This window comes from Phoenix dactylifera, chromosome 9 (assembly GCF_051530095.1).
Source record: "Phoenix dactylifera cultivar Ajwa chromosome 9, Ajwa_hap1_PhDact_Kaust_v1.1, whole genome shotgun sequence".
NCBI classification, from domain to species: Eukaryota; Viridiplantae; Streptophyta; class Magnoliopsida; order Arecales; family Arecaceae; genus Phoenix; species Phoenix dactylifera.
The window spans coordinates 20,961,684-20,973,728 of record NC_143198.1 but is presented as its reverse complement, the minus strand read 5'-3'; the positions used below and the strand labels follow the sequence as shown (position 1 = coordinate 20,973,728).

General features: G+C 43.7%; 1 protein-coding gene across 1 annotated transcript; it reads left to right on the top strand.

Moving 5' to 3' along the window:
- The first annotated feature begins 672 nt into the window (after positions 1-672).
- Positions 673-1,050, top strand: LOC148702503 (putative disease resistance RPP13-like protein 1). The gene has a single exon (XM_088705216.2). The coding sequence runs from the start codon at positions 673-675 to the stop codon at positions 1,048-1,050; it is 378 nt and encodes a 125-aa protein (XP_088561342.2).
- Positions 1,051-12,045: the final 10,995 nt, after the last annotated feature.

The following is a 12,045-nucleotide window of genomic DNA, read 5'->3' as shown; positions in this document are numbered from 1 at the left end:
GATATTTTATTCAAATGCTTATAAGGCTTGTAGCCAATTTGCATATTAATCCAAGAACAAATTAAAATACAATTAAAATCCTTGTTGCCATGTTAGTGGTGAATTCCTTGCCCTAGGTTCTTCTACTTATATCATTTTCAATTGGATTTCTTATTAAATTGTTTAGTTTAATTTTCTTCACAAACTCTTCTTTTCACATTTTTAAGAAAACAACTGTACCCTAATCTCTATGGATCAATACCCGCAATTACTATCCTACAAGATACGTGCTATTGCGTGGTCTTAAAACTGACTATCAATTTTTGGCGTCGTTGCCGGGGATTGCTAGCACGGTTGTTTTCTTTTTGTTTATTTATTTTTATTTGTTTCTTTTTAGTGATTGGATATATCTACTTCCTTATGTTGCTATGTTAGTGGTGAATTCCTTGCCCTATGTTCTTCTACTTATATCATTTTCAATTGGATTTCTTATTAAATTGTTTAGTTTAATTTTCTTCACAAACTTTTTTTTTCACATTTTTAAGAAAATAACTGTACCCCAATTCCTGTGGATCGATATCTGCAATTACTATCCTACAAGATACGTGCTATTACGTGGTCTTAAAACTGACTATCAGAAGCAAGATCTTGGTGACAACTAGATCTCAGAAAGTTGTAGAGATGATGGGCACAATGGAGCCAGTCTTCTTACAGGGTTTAGCAAATGATGCATATTGGAAATTTTTCAGTAGACATGCATTTAGTTCTCAGAACCCCAAAGAACATCCCGAGTTGGAAGCTATTGGCAGGAAGATTGCTGATAGGTTGACGGGTTCTCCACTTGCAGCAAAGACGCCAGGAGGCCTATTGAATTTAGACTTGGATGAGAGGCGCTGGAGAACCATCATGAACAGTGAAATATGGGAACTAAAACAACGTGAACATGGCATTATACTGGTCCTACAGTTGAGCTATCAGTACCTGCCTGGATATCTGAAGGAGTGTGTTGCATATTGTTCTATATTTTCTAAAGGTTATGCATACAGAAAGGACGAGCTAGTCCAAGTCTAGATGGCACAGGGCTTCATTGTACCTCAAGGAAATATGCAGATTGAAGAGGCAGGGAGTGAGTATAGGAACATGTCCCCGGTTCACGGTATTGGCAAATGAGGAAGAGCAGGGCGAGGATTCGGCACATCTTCGCGTCCTGTGCATCGATGACACTACCCTGGTCAAAGTGCTGTTCCCCACAATCACCCCGCCCTCACTTGAATCACTCAAAATCATTGACTCAACTGAACTCATATTGTTTGCTAGAGAGGAGCAATTGTGGTTGCGACGACTTAAATCTCTCAGATCACTATTTCTGTTGGAGTATGTGGGGACCCAAGGTGTTTCAGATTGCACATGGATGTATTCCGGATCGAAATCTTGGATGTAGAAAGCTTCAAGAACTTCTTATACTTAAAGGCTGCTGCACATGCTAAGTCTTGACTTATAGTCTTAGCAGATTTTTTCAGCAGCAGTGGAGTCGACCCCAGCAGCCCAGGAGTCGACTTGCACCGTGCCGGAGTCGACTCGCACTGTGCCGGAGTCGACTCGCATTTTGTCCAGATTTTGGATGTTTCTATCTCACTTGAGAGAGTCGACTCGTACTGTGCGGGAGTCGACTCGCGCTTTGCCGAAGTCGACTCGAGCTTTGTCCAGATTTCGGATATTTCTGTCTCGCCTGAGAGAGTCGATTCGCACAATCTGGAGTCGACTCGCACTGTACGGGAGTCGACTCGCACTGTGCGGGAGTCGACTCGCGCTTTGCCAGAGTCGACTCGAGCTTTGTCCAGTTTTTCAAATGTTTCTATTTCGTCTGAGAGCGAGTCGACTCGCGTTGTGATGGAGTCGACTCGATGTCGGAGAGTCGACTCTAGCTTGGACGGAATTTACGAAAATTTACTGAAACAGGCGAAAAGAGTGCTATTTTTGAGAAATCTCAAGGATATAAATTCATGGCCAAAGACTCTGGGGAATACAGAAGGTTGTGACGGCTAGGGTTACAACGAGATAAAGAGAAAGCCCTAAGAACGTGAGAGATTAAGGGGAATAGTTTTTTTCTCTTATAAAAGGAAGAAGGTTGTTTCTCCTTTGTTCGAGCAATCAGTTTGTGATTAACTCGGGATTGTGTTCTCCGTTATAATTGTTCTACAGCAATAGAATCGAGCGGTCTTGAGAAAGTAGGTAAGTTTTGCCGAACCTCAGTAAATTCTGGTGTGTCGTGTTAACTGTCTTCCATAACGATTTATTTCGTATTGTTTTTCGTCTCATGCAAGATGTAAGATCCTGCAGTTCCGCATTAGGATTGTCCTCCCCAATAGGTTGTCGAAGTTACTGGGGATTACGGGCTCTCCTTGATTTGTTTATCTTAGAACGAGCAGTATCTGGGCATATCACCTCTTCTCCCGACAACTGGTATCAGAGCGCAAGGTTCGTTACACATGGAGAGCAAAGGCAAGATGCAGATTGAGAAGTTCAATGGTGCAAACTTCGGGTTCTGAAAGATGCAAATAGAGGATTACCTTTACCAGAAGGATCTCTATTACCTCTCGGAGGAAAGGCATAGAAACCAGAAAGGATGTCTGACGCAGATTGGAAAGTCCTCGATCGGAAGGCGCTTGGCACAATCAGGTTAACTCTCTCTCCACAGGTTGCGTTCAACATAAAGAACGAAAAGTCGACGATGGATTTGATGAAAACATTGTCGAAGATGTACGAGAAACCATCGGCATCAAACAAAGTCTTTCTCATAAAGAGGCTGTTCAATCTGCGCATGAAGAACGGTGGTAGCGTGGCTGAGTATTTCAACGACTTCAACGAACTCACGGCTCAGTTGGAATCAGTAGAAATCAGTTTTGACAATGAGATTCGGGCGTTGCTGATTCTGTCTGGATTTCCAGATAGCTGGGAAGGCCTGGTGATGGTAGTGAGCAACTCGTCGTCGACGGATAAGCTGAAGTTCGATGATGTAATCGGAGTGCTTCTGAGTGAAGAAGCAAGAAGAAAGTCCACAGGTGCTGCAGAGTCTTCAGGGAATGCATTGAACACATATGAGCACGGTAGATCGCAAAAGAAGGACGGTCGACATCGAAGCGGCTCGAAGTCGAGAAAAGGTAGATCTAGACCACCTCATAACAAGGAGGCAGCGTGCTGGAACTGCAGGAAGAAAGGGCACTTTAGAAGGGACTGCAAAGCTTCTAAAGGGAAGCAAGGCGAACACACTGAAGGAATCAGCGGAGATTCGGCCAATCTCGCTGAAGGCAGTGATTCTGATACCCTAGTCCTATCTTTGTCTACCGATGATGAGTCTTGGGTAATAGACTTAGGCGCGTCTTTCCATGCTACATCCTAAAGGAAATTTTTTAGAGGATATCAGATTGGTGACTTTGGCACAGTCTACCTAGGGGATGGAGAGCCTTGCAATATTGAAGGAAAGAGAAGCATGGAAGTGAAGATCAATGGTGGTACTTCACTAGAGCTGAAGGATGTGAGGCACGTACCTCGGCTACAAAGGAATCTGATTTCTGTTGGACATTTAGCGAGTGATGGGTACAGAACAACTTTCACGGATGACCAGTGGAAGATCTTGAGAGGCTCACTGACGGTGGCTAGTGGTAAAAGGGTTGGGAATCTATGTCACCAACGGCATGCAAAACTCCATTGCTGTTGCGGCTACAGTTGTGGATGCCAAGGTGTGGCACCACCGACTTGGACACATGAGCCATCAAGGCATGATGGCTATGCATCAGATGGGCAAGCTGCAAGGTCTTAAGACGGTCGAGTTAGATTTCTGCGAGGACTGCGTTCTTGGGAAGCGAAAAAAGGTGTCTTTCAGCAAAGACGGTCAACCTCGAAAACTGAAAAAGCTTGATCTCGTGCACACTGACGTGTGGGGACCCGCTCAGGTATCTTCAATTGGTGGAGCTCAGTATTTTCTGACCTTTATTGATGATGCTATCAGGAAGTTATGGGTCTTCTTCTTGAGACACAAATCAGAGGTGTTTGGTATCTTCAAGAGATGGCGAGTAGCGGTTGAACTCGAGACAGGAAAGATGTTGAAATGCCTAAGATCCGACAATGGTGGTGAATACTGTAGCAAAAAATTTGAAAATTACTGTGCAGAGGCTGGAATAATTATGCAGAAAACTATTCTAGGAACACCACAACAAAATAGAGTTGCTGAAAGGATGAACAGGACAATCAACGAGCATGCCAGGAGCATGAGGATACATGCTGAATTGCCACAGCAATTCTGGGCAGAGACGGTTAGTACTGCTGCCTATTTGATCAACAGAGGGCCATCTAAGAAGCTACAACTTGGGATTCTTGAAGAAGCATGGACAGGGAAGAAGATTGACTTGGCGCACCTGTGGATTTTTGGCTGTACCGCATACGTCTATGTGGATTTCACCAAAAGAGGTAAACTAGATGCTAAATCAAAAAGATGCATCTTTGTTGGATATGATGGTCATCAGTTTAAATACAGGCTTTGGGATCCAGAAAATAGAAAAATCATCAGAAGCAAAAATGTGATCTTTAATGAGAACGAGATGCAGAATAACCCAGTTTCAGAAGAAAACCTAAGGAGCCAAATTTTGTAGATCCTGAAGAGGAGTCTACAAATTCTGATCAGAAGGTTCAGCTCGGGCAAGAGACGGAAACTATAGTTATTTGCTGCTCATAGATAGTGGTGAACCTGAATGCTATCAGGAAGCATTGCAGGTTGACGCCAATGAGTGGGAGTTTGCCATGGATGACGAGATGAAGTCATTGGAGCAGAATCAGACATGGGATCTGGTGGATCTATCCAAAGATAAAAAAGCACAGTCAAACAAGTGGGTTTACAGGCTAAAGGAAGAGCATGATGGTAAGAAAAGATACAAGTCCTGATTGGTTGTCAAAGGTTTTCAGCAGAGAGCCGGTGTCGACTTCACAAAAATATTTTCTCCTGTAGTGAAGATGAGCACTATTCGAATAGTGCTGAGCATGGTAGCTGCAGAAGATCTACACTTGGAGCAGCTTGATGTGAAGACAGCCTTTCTTCATGGTGATCTCGAGGAAGAGATCTACATGCAGCAGCCTGAGGGATACGTTAAAGGTGACTTAGTATGTAAGCTCAAGAAGAGCTTGTATGGATTGAAGCAAGCACCCAGACAGTCGTATCTCAAGTTCGATAGCTTCATGCTTCAGATTGGTTACAAGAGATGCAGTGAAGATCATTGTTGCTACTTCCAGGACTTTGGGTCATCTTATATTATCTTGCTGTTATATGTTGATGATATGCTAGTTGCAGGTTCTAGCATACGTGAGATTGCAAAATTGAAAACGGAGCTATCTAGAAAGTTTGTAATGAAGGATCTAGGAGCAGTAAAATATATTCTTGGCATGCGGATCACCAGAGATAGATCCAAGCACATCCTCAAACTATCTCAGGCAGAGTACATTCACCGAGTACTCAGAAGGTTCAGCATGGAGGGTGCTAAACCAGTTAGCACACCGATAAGTGCCCATTTCAAGCTTTCAAAGGGGGAAAGTCCGAAGACACGGAAGGAAGCAAAGGACATGTCTATAATCCCGTATGCATTGGCGGTAGGAAGCTTGATGTACGCAATGGTGTGTACACAACCAGACACTGCTCAAGCAGTAGGAGTAGTGAGTCGCTTCATGAGCTGCCCAGGTTTGGAGCATTGGAGAGCAGTCAAGTGGATACTCAAGTATTTGAAGGGCACAAAAAGCATAGCACTATGCTATGGAGGGTCTGAGTTTCAGCTACAGGGATTTGTAGACTCAGACATGGCAGGAGACTTGGACAGCAGGAGAAGCACGATAGGGTACTTGTTCACCCTGGGCGGTGGGGTTGTCAATTGGATCTCCAGATTACAGCCGGTTGTTGCACTATCGACGACAGAAGTTGAATACGTGGCAGCCACAGAGGCGTGCAAGGAATTGATATGGCTTCAGAACTTGATGAAAGAAATTGGAAGGGAGCAGAAGGATTGCAGGTTGTACTCCGATAGTCAAAGCGCAATTCATCTAGTGAAGAATTCAGCCTTTCACGTGAGGACGAAGCATATTAATATACGGTATCACTTCGTGAGGTCAATGCTCGAACAGAAGCTTGTTAGGCTAGAGAAGATCCACACCAGTAAGAATCTTGCGGACATGTTGACGAAGGTTGTCACGGTGGAGAAGCTGAAAGCGAATTCAGCTTCTGCTGGTCTTTTTTGAAGACATTGAGGAGGTACCGTTCCGATTCAGTTGCAGTGGGAGCAAAGGAACCAGAGTCTATGAGAAGGCACACCTAAGGTCTCCAAGTGGAAGATTGTTGGAGTGTGTGGAGACCCAAGGTGTTTCAGATTACACATGGATGTATTCCGGATCGAAAACTTAGATGTAGAAAGCTTCTACAAGTCTTTTCAGCAGCAGTGGAGTCGACCCCAGCAGTCCAGGAGTCGACTCACACCGTGCCGGAGTCGACTCGCATTTTGTCCAAATTTCGGATGTTTCTGTCTCTCCTAAGAGAGTCGACTCGCGCAATCTGGAGTCGACTCGTGCTTTGCCGAAGTCGACTCGTGCTTTGCCGGAGTCGACTCGAGCTTTGTCCAGATTTCAGATGTTTCTGTCTCACCTGAGAAAGTCGACTCGCGCAATCTGGAGTCGACTCGCATTGTGCGGGAGTCGACTCGTGCTTTGCTGAAGTCGACTCGAGCTTTGTCCAGTTTTTCAGATGTTTCTGTTTTGTCTGAGAGCGAGTTGACTCGCGTTGTGATGGAGTCGACTCGATGTTGGAGAGTCAACTTCAGCTCGAACGGAATTTATGGGAATTTACTGAAATGGGCGAAAAGAGTGCTATTTTTGGGAAATCTCAAGGATATAAATTCGTGGCCAAAGACTCTGGGGAATACAGAAGGTTGTGACGGCTAGGGTTACAACGAGATAGAGAGAAAGCCCTTAGAATGTGAGAGATTGAGGGGAAGAGTTTTTTTCTCTTGTAAAAAGAAGAAAGTTGTTTCTCTTTTGTTCGAGCAATCAGTTTGTGATTGACTCGGGATTGTGTTCTCCGTTGTAATTGTTCTACTACAATAGAATCGAGCGGTCTTGAGGAAGTAGGCAAGTTTTGCCAAACCTCGGTAAATTCTGGTGTGTCGTGTTAACTGTCTTCCATAGCAATTTGTTTCGTATTGTTTTCGTCTCGTGCAAGGTGTAAGATCCTGCAATTCCATGTTAGGGTTGTCCTCCCCAACAGGTTGTCAAAGTTGCTATGGATTATGGGCTCTCCTTGATTTGTTTATCTTAGAACGAGCGGTATCTGGGCATATCACCTCTTCTCCCAACAATTTCTTGTAAATTGCAACAATCTTCAGTCCCTGCCAATAGAGTTGCATAGCTTTTCCACCCTCCGAATTTTGGAGATAACAAATTGCCCTGAGATCCGCCGCTGCCAGAAAAGGGCCTGCCTTCATCCCTAGAAAGCAGAGCAATTGCAAAGGCACAGGGAAATGATGAAAAAGCCGCATAAGTTTGTATTTAAGATAAACTGCAGTGCTTGTAAATATATGTAGACTGATGATTTACTGCAGGAGTGAGAATGTACCATCTCTGCGAGTACGCATTTTTATTGATGAAAAGCGAGTCTTTTTTGAGACTGAGACTTATCTTGAACTATCTCTATCATTTGGTTTATATTAATAAACATAATAGCATGGTAGGCTTAGCCCTCCTTTCTCCCAAAAGCAACAACAATAGTTCAAGTAGCCCCTGATTTAGCCTCCTGGTGTGTTGGAATGGACTCACCAGAAGAGTCCGAGTCTTCTGCGCAAGTGAAGGAGAAGCCCAATCCCAGAAATTCATAGCTGCCATAACAGCTGTAAATTTGAATTTCAAATTCATTCAAATTTGAATTTTAAATTCTTTCAAATTCATTGAAATTTGGACTCACTAGAAGAGAAATTCTTAGCTGTCATAATAGCTGCCAAATTTGGATTTCAAATTCATTCAAATTTAAATTTTGAATATATTATACTTGTATAAATATGTAAACACGATGAATGTAAAATGAAGCAAAAATGAAAAGTTGTCTCTCAACTCTCAAATTTGAATTTCAAATTCATTCAAATTTGGACTCATCAGAAGAGGAATTCTTAACTGTCATAACAGCTCCAAGTCGACCAAGTCACCTCCGTCGGCTTCATTTGTTTTATCACCTTCCACCAGTTTCTCTTGGCCATCTCCGCCATTGGCCTCGGCTGCCTCAACATAAAGAAAGCCAACTTATACTATGCAATAGGCGAGGTGTCTCTTGGACATGAACTTCACTTAATGTTGATAGTATCTATTTGAAGAAATCATAGTGGATTAGATCTTGAACTAGCTCTTTTGACTCAGACTTCTACTTATCACACAGTACGAATCAGATGGGTCTTTATACGGTCAACGCCATTTAAAGGCCTCGTGCTTAGTACTTTGATTTTTCATTAGAAATTTATTAGGATTAGCCCAAACCCCTGGTCGCGACCTATACGACATTTCTCACATAGGTAAGTCCTTCAATGGTATTTGTGACCTAATATCTTGCATATTTTCTATCTTAGATTTAAGTATAACTCAACCTTTCCAGTACATATCTTTGTCACTGATAAGAGTACTCATCATAGGGATAAGAGGAGATATACTTTTCGAAAAATATGCTCTAACACGATTACTCAATCAGTTTCGTTTCTATCACATTGAACCTTCTTCATGGGATCTCCAATCACAGAGGTTGGGTATCTACTGTCGGTCACCAAATAGTGGGCTTAAGCTCCATCCCCTCGATGAATCTAGGACTCCACTCCTAGACAAATTCTTGGTTAAATGATCTGTTAAGTTTTTCTCAGACTTGACAAATTTCAAGAAAATAGCATTACTCTTTTTGAGTTGTCTTATAAATTTATGACGAATTCGGATATGTTCATCTTTTTGTTAGTACTCTTTTGATTTGTAAAATTTTGAGTTAGATATTAGGTTTTGAAATAAATATAACAAACATCAATAATATTAAATAAACACACTAAGAAATATAACAAGTAATGTATATTATAATTTCTGCATGTTTATCAAAGTAGCAGTATATATATTGAGAATAGTTGATATATGCATAGTTTTTAAAACAACAGTAATTTCACAATTAAAAGTGCAGGAGTTTTTTGCACTGATTTTAAAGATGCAAAAAATTCTACACAAAAAATAAAGATTGCAGAAAACAGTTTGCACAAAATTTAAAACTTTAGAAAATTTGCATAGATTTTAAAGCTACAATAATTTTCTACACAGATTTTTAATCTGCATAAAGTTTTTGCATCATTTTGAAAGATGCAAAAAATTCTGTAAAGATTTTAATTATGCAGAAAATTTTCTATACAATTTTGTAAAGTTGCAAAAATTTGTTTGCATAATTTTCAGAGCAATATAACTTTCATAAAAGACTGTTGTTAATCACCCATTTAGTCGCCCAGAGGTTTCCGTTAGCGGTGGTGGGAGATTTCAATTGTATCCAGGGCGCTAGTGAGAAGAGGGGTGGAAGGGCTTTTACTGATACAGTGGATAGGAGAGAGTTCTGTGACTTCCTATGGTGGAATGATCTAGTGGACCTGGGCTTCTTCGGACCGCAGTTTACCTGGTGTAACAACCAGTCCGGTAGAGCCAGGGTTTGGAAGAGCTTGATAGGGTCGTGGCGTCCACTGATTGGATTATCCAGTTTCCTTCCTATCGAGTCAGTCATTTATCTCAGATTGCCTTGGATCATTGTCCACTGTTGATCTCGACGGCATCCGACTCTAGTCACCATTGCCCCTTCCGCTTTGAGAAGATTTGGTTGTCTTATCCTCAGTCCTGTGACATTGTCCGAGGAGCTTGAAGCTTGCCGGTGCGTGGCAATACCATGCAGAGGGTTTTTTGAAAATTGGAGCTGACCAAGAGACAACTGTGCCGCTGGAACCGTGAGGTTATAGGCGATATTCTTAGGAAGCTGGAGGGAGTGAAGGTCATGATAACCGACCTTCAAAGGAAAGAGATCTTGAGGGTACACTCCCAAAAGCCAACATGATATGCCTTCGGGGGCTTCTTGCGATTCATCACTCGATCTTGCGACAATATGAGATATTCTGGAGACAGAAGTTCAGAATCCAGTGGGACAGGGAGGGTGATTGGAACATTAGTTTCTTTCATCAGACTGCGGTTATTAGAAGATAGAGAAATATGATTCGGTCCCTGCGAGACGGGACAGGTCAGTGGGTGGAGTGGGACCTGGCAATTAGATAGGTCTTGCTTGATTTCTTCCGCTCTAGATGGTCAGAGGATAGTGAGGGTGACGAGGTCGACCTGCTTCTGAGAGCCAACATTAGTATTGGCACAATAGAGAATGCATTATTGGTTCAACCAGTGGTGGAGGAGGAGGTGCGGGAGGCGGTCTAGGCCCTATGAGAGGATAGGGCTCCTGGTCCAGATGGGTTCCCACCCTTCTTTTTCTGAAAATATTGGGGCATTGTCTGGACGGCTATGGTTGAAGCAGTTCTATGTTTCTTCAGTCGGATAGGAATGCCTAACGATTGGAAGGCCACATTCGTCATCCTGATACCAAAGCATCAAGATGCGGCGGAACCGAACCACTTTAGGCCTATCAGCTTGTGCGCCACCTTGTATAAAGTGGTGGCTAGAATACTGGTGGAACGAATGAAGCCCTTGCTTCCCTAAATTATCTGCTAGGAGTTTAGAGCTTTTGTGGGAGGTAGGAGCATCTCCAATAATGTCATGTTGGCCCAAGAGATAATGTAGGATCTTCAGCAGGCCCAATGCGGCGAAGTCTGATGGCTGTCAAGCTAGACATAGAATGAGCTTATGACAGAATTCGGTGGAGATTCCTTAGACGAGTCTTGGCTTCCACGAGATCTGGATTGATTGGGTGTTGGAGTGTGTTCGGAGATCGAGGTTTTCTACTCTGAGCAACGACACACCGTCCCCCTTTCTCAAATCCACCATGGGGCTTCGGCAGGGATGTCCCTTATCCCCATATTTGTTTATCATTTGCTCTAATATCTTGTTTCGGGCACTATGGGCTGCGTACACCGCCGGAGAGCTGGAGGCTTATGTCCCAGCTCCAGGAGCCTAGCCGATATCTCACTTACTTTTTGTCGATGACTGTCTTCTCTTGATGAGGGTGCGAGTAGAGGATGCACGGGCCCTCAGGAGGGTGCTGGTCGACTACTGCGCTGCATCGGGCAGAGAATAAATGCCCAGAAGTCCACCATCTCCTTCAGCCCTATTATGATGTCGGGGGTTCGACAGAAAATCCGGAGGATTCTGGGGATGTCAGAGCTGGACGGGACCTGGAGCTACCTAGGTGTACCGATCACAGATAGGAGACTGCGGGTATCTGAGTGCACCGAACTGGTGTAATGGGTCCAGAGCAGGCTGGAGGGATGGCGGGCAGTGTCTCTATCTATGATGGATAGATTGACGCTGATCAGATCTGTACTTGGCTCCATGCCCATCTATCTTATGGCAAATATGGTGGTGCTAAGGACAGTGCTGCTAAAGATTGAGCGGCTACTTCCGAGCTTTTATAAGGTCCGTATGGAGGTGGTCGGGGGGTGCACTTGGTATAATGGTAGAGCATCTGGCTTTCATTTAGTGAGGGTGGCCTCCGAGTTCTGTCTCTCATAGAGAGACGGGAGGTGCTTATTGCCCGACATGCAGCCCGGTTCCTTTTAGAGCCATAGGGGATCTGGAGCCAGACCATGGCAGCCCGCTATGGGCGCCTGGGCCCTGAGGCACTGGCACGAGGGTGGAGAGTTTCTTTCCTATGGCGAGAGATTGCAAGGTACTTGCCTACTGCTTTGGTGCATACTAGATGGCTGATAGGTGATGGGCGCAATATTGATGTGGCTGGAGACTCGTGGATAAATGCCCTCTCCTTGCGGCATTAGCTGACTATAGTCAGTGTCGAGGCTGCGGAGGGTCTGCGGGTTTGTGACCTCCTTG